The 15,643-nt window shown below is 51.3% G+C and overlaps 1 protein-coding gene and 1 pseudogene across 1 annotated transcript; both read left to right on the top strand.

Annotated features, from left to right (window-relative positions):
• Window positions 1-9,321: 9,321 nt before the first annotated feature.
• Window positions 9,322-10,936, top strand: LOC113905984 (annotated as a pseudogene).
• Window positions 10,844-15,383, top strand: MPEG1 (macrophage expressed 1). The gene is made up of 2 exons (XM_027564018.1): window positions 10,844-10,887; window positions 13,151-15,383. Exons 1-2 carry the CDS (start codon window positions 10,844-10,846, stop codon window positions 15,381-15,383), a joined length of 2,277 nt encoding a protein of 758 aa, XP_027419819.1.
• Window positions 15,384-15,643: the final 260 nt, after the last annotated feature.

Below are 15,643 nucleotides of genomic sequence, written 5' to 3'. Positions count from 1 at the left end.
TGCCTGAAGACAGATAATCTCAAAGGAACTTTATCATCATAAACCCCCTCCCGAAGAGTTCATCATCCAGGGAAGATGGACTCAACACAAGTTAACACCGGACAGACCCAGATGAACTTTATCACAGTCACATCTCCCACCTGTCTCCTAAGGGCCCATTCACCTTTCCTAAAAATCACTTGCTGTTCCTGAAGATAGCTGTCCCCAAACCGTTTGGCACCCGGTTCTGGTGTTGTGGAAGACAATTTTTCCATGGTCCAGGGAGCACGGGGGGATAGTTTCGAGATGATTCAAGATTGTGACATGTGTGTGCATTTTGTTTCTATTGTTATTGCATCAGCTTCACCTCAGATCATCAGGTATTAGATCCTAGAGGCTGCAGACCCTTGCCCTAAGGAGTCTCCATGTGGTACTCCTCTTTTCCTATTAAGAGGATATTTAAGCCTAAATTCCAAAGCCAACCTCTTTAAGCTATTCATTTCCCCCTAGCTCTCTCTCACACATACATGAAGTAGACATGTTTTAAATGTGTCTTTCTCTTGTCGATCCATCTTTTATTACAGAGGATCACAGTCAAGCTCTGAAAGGTGGAGGGAAATTATTTTTCCTCTTCTACCAAGCTACAAACCACTGTGTGTGCTTGCTCAGTCATGTCAACTCTGCGACCCCATGGACTGTAGTCCACCGAGCTCCTCTGTCCATGAGGTTTTCCCAGCAAGAGCACTGCAGTGGGTTGCTGTTTCCTCCTCTGGGAGATCTTCCTGACCCAAGAACTGAACCTGAGTCTCCTGCATCTCTTACACGGGCAAGTGGACTCTTTACCACTGAGCCACTTTGGAATTTTATTAACCATTGTAGGTTGAGATATAATGATTCTGGGTAGGGCTGGTCCCAGTGGTGAAGACTCCAAGCTTCCACCGCAGGGGACCACAGTTTCATCCCTGGTTCTGGAAGTTCTACCAGCTACAAGGTTCAGCCAAAACAAACAAATAAAAAAAATATATAATGATGGTATAAATACAGGTTAAATCAGGGATGTGGTCAGGGTTTTCCTGGATTTTATGTCCCCTGTCAGTTTCCTCAAGTCTTTGATGATTCTAGGTCTTCTCCAAGCTACCAGTGACCAGTGAAGTTGCTCAGTCGTGTCCAACTCTTTGTGACCCCATGGACTGGTAGCCTACCAGGCTCCTTCATCCATGGGATTTTCCAGGCAAGAATACTGGAGTGGGTTGCCATTTCTTTCTCGAGGGGATCTTCCTGACCCAGGGATCGAACCCAGGTGTCCCACATTGCAGGCAGATGCTTTACCGTCTGAGCTTTCCAAGCTAAGCTGCAGAGAATACATATATCCATTGCCAGGAGAGGCAAACCCAGGAAGAATCCTTGGGGAAAAGTATCACAGGAAAGGCAGGGAGAATTCAAGAGGCAGTGATTCCAAGGTGCTGGGGATGGAGGGAAGGAAGGGGAGCTGGTCTTTGATCCTGCAAGTCCCTTGGTCAGGTGACTATTAGGTGTGGATGGCAGGGTGGGGGTGGGGGTGCTCCCAGAGGAGACAGGAGTTACTTAGATAACTCATAATCCCCATCAGCTCAAATTCAGGATGTTGAAATCCTGAAGTCTGGTCTGCCTATGATACTGGGGCTTCTCAGGTGACTGAGCGATAAAGAATCTACCTGCTAATGCAGGGTTCTATCCCTGCATCAGGAAGATACCCTGGAGGAGGTATCCACTCCAGTCTTCTTGCCTGGAGAATTCCATGGACAGAGGAGCCTGGTGGGCTACAGGCCACAGGGTTGCAAAGAGTCAGCTACAGCTGAGCAAATGAGCATGCAAACCCTTGGTACTGAAGTATAAACAGAACAAACTAAAAGTCCCCAAGGCCCTTTGGCATATCTGACCCTTACTTGGTATCAGTTCAGTTCAGTTGAGTTCAGTCACTCAGTCGTGTCCAACTCTTTGCAACCCCATGTATCGCAGCACGCCAGGCCTCCCTGTCCATCACCTACTCCCGGAGTTCACTCAGACTCACTCCATTGAGTCAGTGATGCCATCCAGCCATCTCATCCTCTGTCGTCCCCTGCTCGTCCTGCTTCCAGTCCCTCCCAGCATCAGAGTCTTTTCCAATGAGTCAACTCTTCGCATGAGGTGGCCAAAGTACTGGAGTTTCAGCTTCAGCATCATTCCCTCCAAAGAAATTCCAGGACTGATCTCCTTCAGAATGGACTGGTTGGATCTCCTTGCAGTCCAAGGGACTCTCAAGAGTCTTCTCCAACACCACAGTTCAAATGCATCAATTTTTCAGCACTCAGCTTTCTTCACAGTGCAACTCCCACATCCATACCTGACCACTTGACAAAACATAGCCTTGACTAGATGGACCTTTGTTGGCAAAGTAATATCTCTGCTTTTCAATATATGATCTAGATTGGTCATAACTTCCTTCCAAGGAGTAAGCGTCTTTTAATTTCATGGCTGCAGTCACCATCTGCAGTGATTTTGGAGCCCAAAAAAATAAAGTCTGACACTGTTTCCACTGTTTCCCCATCTATTTCCCATGAAGTGATGGGACCAGATGCCATGATCTTAGTTTTCTGAATGTTGAGCTTTAAGCCAACTTTTTCACTCTCCTCTTTCACTTTCATTAAGAGGCTTTTGAGTTCCTCTTCACTTTCTGCCATAAGGGTGGTGTCATCTGCATATCTGAGGTGATTGATATTTCTCCCAGAAATCTTGATTCCAGCTTGTGCTTCATCCAGCCCAGCGTTTCTCATGATGTACTGTGCATAGAAGTTAAATAAGCAGGGTGACAATATACAGCTTTGACGTACTCCTTTTCCTATCTGGAACCAGTTTGTTGTTCCATGTCCATTTCTAACTGTTGCTTCCTGACCTGCATATAGGTTTCTCAAGAGGTGGTCTGGTATTCTCACCTCTTTCAGAATTTTCCACAGTTTATTGTGATCCACACAGTCAAAGGCTTTGGCATAGTCAATAAAACAGAAGTAGATGTTTTTTTCTGGAACTCTCTTGCTTTTACCATGATACAGCGGATGTTGGCAATTTGATCTCTGGTTCCTCTGCCTTTTCTAAAACCAGCTTGAACATCTGGAAGTTCATGGTTCATGTATTGCTGAAGCCTGTCTTGGAGAATTTTGAGCATTACTTTACTAGCATGTGAGATGAATGCAATTGTGTGGTAGTTTGAGCATTCTTTGGCATCGCCTTTCTTTGGGATTGGAATGAAAACTGACCTTTTCCAGTCCTGTGGCCACTGCTGAGTTTTCCAAATTTGCTGGCATATTGAGTGCAGCACTTTCACAGCATCATCTTTCAGGATTTGAAATAGCTCAACTGGAAATCCATCACCTCCACTAGCTTTGTTTGTAGTGATGCTTTCTAAGGCCCACTTGACTTCACATTCCAGGATGTCTGGCTCTAGGTCAGTGATCACACCATCGTGATTATCTGGGTCATGAAGATCTTTTTTTGTACAGTTCTTCTGTGTATTCCTGCCACCTCTTCTTAATATCTTCTGCTTCTGTTAGGTCCATACCATTTCTGTCCTTTATCGAGCCCATCTTTGCATGAAATGTTCCCTTGGTATCTCTAATTTTCTTGAAGAGATTTCTAGTCTTTCCCATTCTGTTGTTTTCCTCTATTTCTTTGCATTAATCACTGAGGAAGGCTTTCTTATCTCTTCTTGCTATTCTTTGGAACTCTGCATTCAGATGCTTATATCTTTTCTTTTCTCCTTTGCTTTTTGCTTCTCTTCTTTTCACAGCTATTTGTAAGGCCTCCCCGGACAACCATTTTGCTTTTTTGCATTTCTTTTCCATGGGGATGGTCTTGATCCCTGTCTCCTGTACAATGTCATGAACTTCCGTCCATAGTTCATCAGGCACTCTATCTATCCGATCTAGGCCGTTAAATCTATTTCTCACTTCCACTGTATAATCATAAGGGATTTGATTTAGGTCATACCTGAATGGTCTAGTGGTTTTCCCTAACTTTCTTCAATTTAAGTCTGAATTTGGCAATAAGGAGTTCATGATCTGAGTCACAGCCAGCTCCCGGTCTTGTTTTTGCTGACTGTATAGAGCTTCTCCATCTTTGGCTGCAAAGAATATAATCAATCTGATTTCGGTGTTGACCATCTGGTGATGTCCATGTGTAGAGTCTTCTCTTATGTTGTTGGAAGAGGGTGTTTGCTATGACCAGTGCATTCTCTTGGCAAAACTCTATTAGTCTTTGCCATGCTTCATTCTGTATTCCAAGGCCAAATTTGCCTGTTACTCTGGGTGTTTCTTGACTTCCTACTTTTGCTTTCCAGTCCCCTATAATGAAAAGGACATCTGTTTTGGGTGTTATTTCTAAAAGGTCTTGTAGGTCTTCACAGAACCGTTCAGCTTCTTCAGTGTTACTGGTTGGGGCATAGGCTTGGATTACTGTGATATTGAATGGTTTGCCTTGGAAACGAAGGAAACGAATTCTGTCATTTTTGAGATTGCATCCAAGTACTGCATTTCAGACCTTTTGTTGACCATGATGGCTACTCCATTTCTTCTAAGGGATTCCTGCCCGCAGTAGTAGATATAATGGTCATCTGAGTTAAATTCACCCATTCCAGTCCATTTTAGTTTGCTGATTCCTAGAATGTCGACGTTCACTCTTGCCATCTCTTGTTTGACCTCTTCCAATTTGCCTTGATTCATGGACCTGACATTCCAGGTTCCTATGCAATATTGGTCTTTACAGCATCGGACCTTGCTTCTATCACCAGTCACATCCACAGCTGGGTATTCTTTTTGCTTTGGCTCCATCCTTTCATTCTTTCTGGAGTTATTTCTCCACTGATCTCCAGTAGCATATTTGGCACCTACTGACCTAGGGGATTCTTCTTTCAGTATCCTATCATTTTGCCTTTTCATACTGTTCATGGGGTTCTCAAGACAAGAATACTGAAGTGGTTCACCATTCCTTTCTCCAGTGGACCACATTCTGTCAGACCTTTCCACGATGACCCGCCCATCTTGGGTGGCCCCATGGGCATGGCTTAGTTTCATTGAGTTAGACAAGGCTGTGGTCCTAGTGTGATTAGATTGACTAGTTTTCTGTGAGTATGGTTTCAGTGTGTCTGCCCTCTGATGCCCTCTTGCAACACCTACCGTCTTACTTGGGTTTCTCTTACCTTGAGCGTGGGGTATTTCTTCACGGCTGCTCCAGCAAAGCGCAGCCACTGCTCCTTACCTTGGAAGAGGTGTATCTCCTCACCCACCACCCCTCCTGACCTTGAACGTGGAATAGCTCCTCTAGGCCCTCCTGCACCCACGCAGCCACCATTATATACCATTAGTTGGTTGCTGCTGCTAAGTCGCTTCAGTCGTGTCCGACTCTGTGAGACCCCATAGACGGCAGCCCACTAGGCTCCCCCGTCCCTGGATTCTCCAGGCAAGAACACTGGAGTGGGTTGCCATTTCCTTCTCCAGTGCATGAAAGTGAAAAGTGAAAGTGAAGTCGCTCGGTCGTGTCCGACTCTTTGCGACCCCATGGACTGCAGCGTACCAGGCTCCTCCGTCCATGGGATTTTCCAGGCAAGAGTACTGGAGTGGGTTGCCATTGCCTTCTCCACAGAATCTTCCCAACCCAGGGATTGAACCCAGATCTCTTGCATTGTGGGCAGATTCTTTACCATCTAAGCCACAGAGAAGCCCTAGAAATATGGTGTGATTAGCGTTTATGGGCGGGGCAATTTCACAGGCTAATGAGTGGGAACTTATTAGCCTGTTAGTCACTTAGTCGTGTCCCACTCTTTTCAACCCCATGGACTGCAGCCCACCAGGCTCCTCTGTCCATAGAATTCTCCAGGCAAGAATACTGGAGTGGATTGTCATTTCCTTCTCCAGGGGGTCTTCTCAACCCAGGGTTGAACTCAGGTCTCCTGAGCTGCAGGCAGAGTCTTTACCATCTGAGCCCCCAGGGACTAAGCACCATGCTCTGTCCCAAACCCTGCTCTGATGAACTTCAACTCCCCTGACTACTCCTTTATCTTTACTGCCTCCTTCTCTTTGACAAGCAGCACGATATTTTTCAAGCAGCAGGATTACTTGGCGTTTGTCCTTATTTAAAAAATATATACATATGTAATGCTGCAGTTAATAATACTGTGGTTCTATTGAAAGGAATTTCTTCCTTATTGGTGCCATTTAAGATCACTTTGTATTCATCCTCATTCATTCTGTTCTGTTCTCAACTAACCATCTAGAGACACGTAGGGAGTGAAATGAGACCGAAATTAAACAGGACCCCGAGGCGCTTTCTTAGGTATAAAACTTCCTACTTGTCCCCAGTTTCTTATTTTAAAAAAGTAAATAAGAAAGAAAGGGCTTTCTTAGTGGTCCAGTGGTCAGGAATCCACCTGCCACTCTAGGTGACACAGCTTCGATCCCTGGTCCAGGAAGATCCCACATGCCATGAGCACCTGAGCCTGTGTGCTGCTACTACCGAAACCCATGCACCCTAGCACCTAAGCTCTGCAACAGAAGGCACTGCAACTAGAGCAATCCCTGCTCCCCGCAACTAGAAGCCCGCAGGCAGCAGCGAAGACCAGCACAGCCAGAAGTAAAAGAAATAAAGAATTTCAAATTTTATAAAGATTTTTAAAAACTAAAAAAAAAATGTTTTTAACCTTCTAGGCTTTCCCCAAGTTCCAAAGAGCAGGCTCAAGCAGTTATTAGGCAGAGAATCACAGGACTCTGAGCTCCTCCTGAAGGGCTGTAGATAACAGTCTGATATGCATCTCTCAGTTACTCTCGTCCTCCCCCCAACTCTGCCTGCTGGAGGATGATGAACACTTGCAGACCACAAGGTTGCAGGCGCATAGATCCAGGCTGGTTGGAACCAGAAGGCAGAGATTCCTGAGATTCCTGTTACCCCCCGTCCACCAACCCATCAGAAGAAACTCATGCACTCTGAGGTCCTCGCCCCAAATTTAGGCTTTGAAATGCTACCCCGGAAAACTCTGTGGGAGTGCGGGTCTTTTCAGTGTGAATTGCCTGTTCTCCTGGCCCAGCAACTTGGAACAACCCTTTCTGAGCTCCAGACTTGGGACTTCTGTGCTGGCTCAGTGGGTGAGCATCCTCCTGGCAATATGGGGACACAGGTTTGAGCCCTGATCCGACGATCCCACAAGCTTCAGAGTAACTAAGCCCATGTGCCACACTGCGGAGCCTGCACTAGAGCCCGAGAGTCACAGTGACGAGCCTGTGTGCAGCAGCCACTGAAGCCCGAGAACCTCCAGCCTGCGGTTCCCAACAAGAGCAGCCAGGCCACTGCAACGAAGGGCAGCACCAGCCCACTGCAGCCGGAGAAGGTCCGTACCAGGCAACAAAGACTAAGTGTAGCTGTGAAGAAATACTAAACAGACAAAAATGAAAACCTCTGATTCTTAGGGTCACAGCATCGCACACTGGAACTTGGGTCTGACCAGAAGATCCCTCCAGGCAGGGCCAATATTCAGCCTCCGGAGGTCGGCTTACAGCCAGTGAGCTCTCCTGGCTTCCCCTGCCACGAGCAGGGTGTTAGGAATTCAGACTGCCTCTCCTGCCTGTGTGCCAGGGTACCCCAAGCTCTAAGCTGGAATCCCCATGGCCCATGGCTGTGAGGCAGGGTAGGGAGTGGATTCAGCCTGCGAATCGAGACCTGGGGACTTAGATTGGTTCCTTTCCAAGTCTATCTCTGTGTGACCCCATTTTCCCTGCGAACCCCTTTCTCTGCAGTAAAATCAACATATGGCCCAGCACCAGACATGCAAAGATGTCTCTGTGCCTGGGTGCACGTGGCTGAAAAGATACACACCCAGCTGATAACAGTGCCTATTTATGGAAAGTAGAACTGGGCGAAGGAGGCGTTTTCATTTATCTAATCTCTTGACTCTTCATTTTCCATAAGAATCATTTCTTGTGATTTTTAAAAGTGAATGGGCTTTCCCTGATAGCTCAATTGGTAAAGAATCTGCCTGCAATGCAGGAGACCCGGGTTAGAGTCCTGGGTCGGGAAGATCCGTTGGAGAAGGGATAGGCTACCCACTCCAGTATTCTTGGGCTTCCCTGGTGGCTCAGATGGTAAAGAATCCTCCGCAGTGTGGGCAACCGGGGTTTGATCCCTGGGTTGGGACAATGCCCTGGAGAAGGGAAAGGCTACCCACTCCCGTATTCTGGCCTGGAAAATTCCAGGGACTGTATAGTCCATGGGGTCACAAAGAGTCAGACTACGACTGAGCACCTTTCACTTTTACTTAAAAGTGAATAGCTAGAAAAGTCCTATTTGTTCCTGTTTTACAGGAAGTCACATTTTTGTCTAAGGTCCCACAGGGCAATGGCATCTGACTCAAGACTGTCCTGCCTGTATCTTCCTTGCGCTGCCTTGGGACAACTGGGGGATGGCAGTGCTGGGCACCTGTAGACCCTTTTAACCCCCGAGTCTCAGCCAATGCTGCCCAGGCTGGTAAGAAAACATCCTCAGTTTTCCTTGCTTTCCTCCTGCTGGCATCTGAGCCCCACTGGCAGGTGCTCAGCTACCACTCCACCGAAGCAGGTCTATCTTTCCTCGGCTCCACTGCTATCAAATGTAAGAGCTGCCACCCAGCATGGTAAATACCCAGCTTCTTTTGAATTTATGACATGAGGTGCTTGTTCCTAAGTCACAAGTCCAGAAAGTGGGAAAGCAGCCTGAGGACTTGTCCTTGTCACAGGAAGATACACTCAGAGCTGGGGGAGAGCTTTACTGCTTACTCTGAGAACAGTCTTCTCCCTAGCAAATCGTCCCTCCCAAATTATCTTATGATAAACCGGTGACACTTCTGGATCAAAGAAATGCACACATAAGCACACAAAGAGATGGGAGGGAACCCCATGGGGGTAGACGGGGCACTAGGCTTTGCATTCACACCAACTCAAAAACGCAGACCTTGAGCCAGCCCCTGAACTCATTCCACTGAGTGAACACCCTATTTTGTGCCAGAAAATGTGCTGGGCATCTTTCATCAGTGGCTAGAACCTGAACAGCTTTGTATCGCTTTCATCGTGGAGCAGACAAGGGAAGCAGACTCGGAGGAGAAAACCATACCAGTGGGAGCACCCAACTGATGAAATGACAGAGTCTGGGCTCTGACTCAGATCTCGGGAAGGTGAGGCTGGTATCCATTCCTCAGGGAAGGGAGTCTTGCACCTCCCACACAAGGTAGGGTGAATAAACCTCTGCTCCCAACACATCACTGCCAACAGGTGTAACTGGTAGGGACATCACTGGGTCAGGTGATTCCTTATGCCCTCCCCAAGAGCCTTCTTAGGACCAAAAGTCCTAGGAGAGACAAAAACCAAGAAGACCCCGAGAGGCAGCTGCAGCGCCGAGCGAGAGCTGGGTGGGCCCACGGCCAGGATCAGCACCATCGAGGCGGTGAAGCAGGAGGTCCAGGTTCCACAGCAGCAGGCTGGTGATTCAGGCCAGAGTGCTGAGCACCTCCAGAGGTGCACGAGAGAGGCAGGCCCAGGGCAGGGGGGTCTGAGGTGGCTTTCTTGAGCCTAGGATCCAGCTGGTTGAAGAGGAGCTGGACTGAGCTCAAGAGCGCCTGGCCCCTGCCCTGCAAGAGCTGGAGGAAGCTGAGAGAGCTGTGGAGGAGATCGAGAGAGGTATGAAGGTATGAAAACCGAGCCTTAGAAGATGAAGAAAGAACTGGAATTCCGGGAAATCCAACTCAAAGATGCTAAGCACACTGCAGAAGAGGCAGACATGAAGTAGGAAGAGGTGGCTCATAAGCTTGGGATGCAAAGAACTGACTCCTTGGAAAAGACCGTGATGCTGGGAGAGATTGAAGGCGGGAGGAGAAGGGGACGACAGAGGATGAGATGGTTGGATGGCATCACTGACGCGATGGACATGAGTTTGAGTAAACTCCGGAAGTTGGTGATGGACAGGGAGGCCTGGCGTGCTGCAGTCCATGAGGTCGCAAGGAGTCGGAAACAACTGAGTGACTGAACTGAACTGAAGCTGGGGATTATTGGGGGAGACCTGGCATGCACAGAGGAGTGAGCTGAGCTGGCAGACTGCCACTGCCGAGAGATGGATGAGAGAATCAGACTGATGGAGCTGAACCTGAATTGTCTGAGAGCTGCTGAAGAGAAGTACTCTCGAAAAGGAGACAAATATGAGGAAGAGATAGATTTCTACCTATAAACTCAAGGAGGCAGAGACAGGGGTTGAATTTGCTGAGAGATCGGTAGCTGGGCTGGAAAAGAGAGTGGACGATTTGGAAGAGAAAGTGAAATGTAACCAAGAGGAGCACCTCTGTAAGCAAAGGATGCTGGAGCAGACGCTGCTGGACCTCAACGAGATGTAGAGCGCCCAGTCGCCCCCTGCCACTAGTGGTGCCTCCCTGGACCCCGACTCCGCTGAGAACACTCTGTCCGAAGCTCACCTGCAAACTAGGGCTGATCTTTATTTAACTGGAAGTCTGCCTCAGGGACGGGGGAGCCTGGTGGGCTGCGGTCTATGGGGTCGCACAGAGTTGGACGCGACTGAAGCGACTTAGCAGCAGCAGCAGCTGCTGCTTCTCTCCTTTCACCACCTCTCCCATCCCGACCCCTGTGTCCCTTTCGCCAAACTATCTCTGCCTTTCCCCAGAGACCCCAGCTGGGCTGGAGGCGGAACACCTTTGGGGACAAAGTTTAAGGGAATGTGAGCACAGTTCGAAGTGTCTTTAAAAGCCTGCTGTGATGTACACATTTTGTAATTACCTTTTTCTGTTGTTGATGTAACAACCATTTGAAAAAATGTTCCAGGCAATTCCATGGTTCTGAAGCAACAGTCTAACCCCTTTTTCAGTTTTGGAAGGTAACGTTTCGGCTTAATGCATATTGCCTTCTCCATCAGTTCAGTTCAGTTGCTCAGACGTGTCCAGCTCTTTGTGACCCCATGGACTGCAGCATGCCAGGCCTCCCTGTCTATCACCAACTCCTAGAGCTTACTCAAACTCACATCCATTGAGTCAATGATGCCATCCAACCATCTCATCCTCTGTCGTCCCCTTCTCCCCCTGCCTTCAATATTTCCCAGCATCAAGGTCTTTTCAAAGACCTTCTCCATAGGGGAAGGGAAAAGGTATGGGCCTGCCTTACTGAGAGCCTCACAGTCCAGAGAAAGTCTCCATTTGGGGAAACCTCATTGCTCTGGGAAAAGTACCCCGCAAACCACAAAGATGATTGTAGGAGGAGTTAGCAAAAAAAAAAAAAAAAAGTGCTGTTCCAGTTTTCAGCTTTACGGTATCGTTGAAACTTTCTTTTCCTCTTTTTTCATCAGAAGTGACCCCACAAATTTAAGATGGTGAAACCTCTGAGACCAAATCCTTGTCCCAGCTCTACCCTGTTCCCAACCTGGGCTCACAGAATGGATCCTGTGGCCCTTATGTTGAGGCGAACACATTTTCTCTCCTGCCTCCTTGAAAGAAAGGAAAGTATGTTTTGCCACTGATTTAGCCATAGGAAACTCTTCTCATCACCCTTTTCTGGGTCTGAAGCTGCTGTCTAAAAGTGCCATCTCGTTGTGCTTTGTACTGGTTACTGCTGGAGAAAGCGGGAAGAGCTTATGTACAAACCTGTTTTTAAATTTTATATTATTGTGGTACATTGCTTCTTTGGGGTTGGGGCACACGGGTGACCCCTCTGGCTGTGAGAGTGCTCTACAGTCTGTGGGCTGGCAGTGTGCTGATCTTTCAAAGTTTCTTTCCCTACCCAATCCCCCTTTTTGGGTGAGGTTCTAGTGAGGTCTGCTAGGTGAGTGTGCTGCAGCTTAATTGGCTTAAAACGTTCTCTCCTTTGGTGTGGTCTCTGTAGGGATCAATTGGGAGAAAACAAACAAACAAGAGTGTAGCTGTTCTGATACTGAAAATTGATAACATTGTTCTGAAATAAAGAAGGAGCTCCTCCCTGATGGCTCAGATGGTAAAGAACCTGCCTGCAATGCAGGAGACATGGGTTCGATCCCTTGGTTGGGAAGATCTCCTGGAGAAGGGAATGGCAACCCACTCCAGTGTTCTTGGCTGAGAAATCCCATGGACAGAGGAGCGTGGTGGGCTATAGTTTGTGGGGTCGCAAAGAGTTGGACACGACTGAGTGACTCTGCAGACACATTTCCCCTCCAAAAAAGAAGATCCTGACAGTGCGTAGGAAGAAGAAGCCCTAAACCAAGATCAGTGGATGGAAACTGTCCTTTGGCAGCAGATGGACCTGGGATTTTGGTACTTTACGTGACTTCTCTGGGGCCTATTTTCTAGTGTGTAAAAAGAGACTATCATGTATGTTAGTCAGACTGTAGCCCGCCAGGCTTCTCTGTCCGTGGAATTCTCCAGGCGAGAATACCGCAGTGGACTGCCATGCCCATCTCCAGAGTAACTTCCCAACCCAGGGATCGAACACTAGTCTGCATTGCAGGCAGATTATTTACCGTTTGAGCTACAGAGAGGTCAGAAAGGAAAAAGAGAGAGAGTTGAGAGTTTAAAATGGAGTCCATGGGGTCGAGAAGAGTCCGGCACGACTGAGTGACTTCACTTTCACTTTTCACTTTCCTGCATTGGAGAAGGAAATGGCAACCCACTCCAGTGTTCTTGCCTGGAGAATCCCAGGGACGGGGGAGCCTGGTGGCTGCCGTCTATGGGGTCGCACAGAGTCGGACACGACTGAAGTGACTTAGCAGCAGCAGCAGCAGCAGCAGCAGCATATTTAGAGCAGCTCCCCCTCAGGGAGGGGGGCCCTAGAGAGCTCCTCGCAGATACAAGGGGAGGAGAGAAGTTCTTGAGTCCTGGACTGTTGGTGGGTCGTCAGGCCATTCCCTGGTCTAATCTACCCAGCTCTGACCTCAAGCCTGGAATCAGCTTCACGCGCCTCGGTGCTTCTGATAAGAGACCGCCTTGCTCCTCTGTTGGGAGGACTTCTGGGAGAGGCGCCTGGGAGGGGCCGCCGGCTTGGGGAGGGGCCTGAGCGGGGCTGAGTCCCTCCGGGCTTTGAGGCTGAGCCTATTTCAGCTCCAGGCCGGGGACGGTCCCCCTCAGCGACCTCGGGGTCCTGGAGGAGATGAGAGGCTGCAAGCTGCACCGGTGAAGCTCGCCCCCGGCCCTTGGCCTGGGCCTGGTGCCCCTGCTGGTCCTGCTCTGGGCCGGGCCGGGCGGCAGGGCGGACGGGGGGCCTTGGGGCTTCCAAGGCTGCAAGCAGCAGCTGAACGTGTCTGTGCTGGGGGCGCTGCCCGGGGCCGGCTGGGACAACCTGCGCAACTTGGAGCTGGGGCTGGTGCTCGGGCGCGCCTACTCGCAGTGCCTGACCACCGAGGACGGCGAGTACCTCATCCCCGACGGCATGCTGGCGGTGCCGCGGCGCGAGACCGTGGTGCAGACCCGCGCCGACCTGATGGATAGCTGGGTAAACTACACCGACGCCTGGACGGCCTCGGTCAACGCGGAGTTCTCCTTCCTCTCCTTCCTCAACGGCAAGTTCTCCGCGGAGTGCCAGAACGTCCGGAGGTACAGCCTGCAGTACCAGACGATCACCACCCGCGTGCAGCGGCGGCACAGCATCTACTCCGTGAGGGTCCGGGGGACCCCCGACTTCCACCCCGACTTCCGGCAGCGCCTGCTGACCCTCAGCGACCACCTGGAGAACAACCAGACCCGCGAGGCAGAGTACCTGGCGGAGATGCTCGTGTTCGCATACGGCACGCACGTCCTCACTGAGGTGGAGGTGGGGGCCACCCTGGTGCAGGAGGACCAGGTGAGTCGGGAGCTTGTGGGCAACGAGGACAAGGACAGGCTCAACGTCACCTTTGCCGCCTCCGTCTTGTTCGACCGGAAGGTCGGGGTGGGCGACGCGGTTTCCTGGGACAAGGAGAGCCAGCTGGTGCAGGCATACCAGCAGGGCACAGTGGCCTCCAAGATACACAGCCGTGGGGGGCCGCCCTTCTACGAGGGCCTCACCCTGCAGAAGTGGCAGGAGGGCGTCGCCAACCGGCTGGTGGCCATCGGCCACTCAGGCCTGCCGCTGCCCGCGCTGCTGCAGCCCGAGGCACTGCCCGAGCTCCCGGCGCCCGCCGTGCGCCGCGTGGAGGCGGCCGTGAGCCGCGCCATTGGCCGCTACTACGAGGTCAACATGCACCCCGGGTGCGTGAAGCGCGGGGCCCCCAACTTCGACCCGCTGGCCAACGTGGATGACGGCTCGTGCACCGACGGCCAGCACGCCAACTTCAGCTTCGGGGGCGTCTTCCAGGAGTGCGAGGCGATCACGGGCCCCGAGGGCGGCCGCCTGTGCAAGCCCTACACCATCTTGAACCCGCTCACCGGCCGGACCTCCTGCCCGGCCAACTACACGGCCAGCCTGCTGAGCAGCGAGGTCAAGGTGTGGAGCGAGAGGAGCTACCAGTGCTGGCCGCAGTGCCAGAGCTGCTGGCTGATCTTCACTTGCTGCCACAGGATGTGTGGCAACTTGGAGATCCAGCGCGTCGTGCGCGTCAATGCGTCCTGGTGCGCGCCCTCGGGGGCCACCCCGACAGCCGCGCCCGGCCTCCTCTTCGGAGGCCTCTATAGCCCCGGCCGCCCCAACCCCCGCACCGGAGCCCAGGCCTGCCCCTCGTCCTTCTTCCCGCTGACCCTCCTGGGTGATCTCAAGGTGTGCGTCAGCAGTGACTGGGAGCTGGGCGTGGCCCACGCGGTCCCCTTCGGGGGTTTCTTCAGCTGCCAGGTGGGCAACCCCTTGGCGGCCCAGGCAAGGGGCCAGGGCTCCGAATTCCTGAAGGAAGTCTTTAACCTGAGCGTCACCATGGACCACCCCATGACCTGCCCTGCGGGCTACAGCCAACACCCGGCTTACCTCAGCAGTGGCTGCCAGATCCTCTACTGCCTCCGGGCCGGGTTCCTCTTGAACCCGCAGCAGCTCATGATCCGGCTGCCGCCCTTTGCGGCCCGCCCCAGCCTGCTGGGCAACAGCAGTGGCCTCGGGGTCTCAGTCCTGGTGGACGCCAGCCGGCAGCGGGCCTGGGTGAAGCTGCAGGGCTCCAGCCGCTGGCGGCAGGCCGATATCCACGACCCATCCGTGGCAGCCCAGCTCCGGGATCAGGGGGGGTCCCAGCCCAGTGCTGGGGCCGTCGTGGGCGCCTGCCTGGGGGCCGTCCTGGGCGTGGTGGCTCTGGCTCTGGGGGTAACCTGGGGCTTCAGGCGCTACCAGAAGCGGGGTTACAGGAGGCTGCGGGAGGGAATCCTGGCCGAGGAGCAGACAGTCTATGGGACCGCAGAGACTGCTGAGAGCCCAGCTCCGTCTGACTGCTCAGAGAATGCCAGCAATTCTGTCTAGACTTGGACGAAACGGCAGCGTCCTTCGTCCCTGGTCAGAGCTTCAGTCCACTTTGTTTCTCCCACTGCCTGGGTAACCAGATGTACGATACCTACTCGTAGAATGGGCCCCCTTTCTCAAGGTACAGGGACTAAACTGTACTTTCTCAAGTCGTGCCCCAAATCACCTAATACAAGCTCAATTCCTGGAACAATCTCTTTCCCTAAAGTCCTCTTGTTGAGAGCAACGCCCCCCCCCCCCCCCCCCACCATTCTTCTTGC

Source organism: Bos indicus x Bos taurus, chromosome 15 (assembly GCF_003369695.1).
Source record: "Bos indicus x Bos taurus breed Angus x Brahman F1 hybrid chromosome 15, Bos_hybrid_MaternalHap_v2.0, whole genome shotgun sequence".
NCBI lineage: Eukaryota > Metazoa > Chordata > Mammalia > Artiodactyla > Bovidae > Bos > Bos indicus x Bos taurus.
The sequence above is the reverse complement of the archived record's forward strand: the minus strand, read 5'-3'. Positions and strand labels throughout refer to the sequence as shown.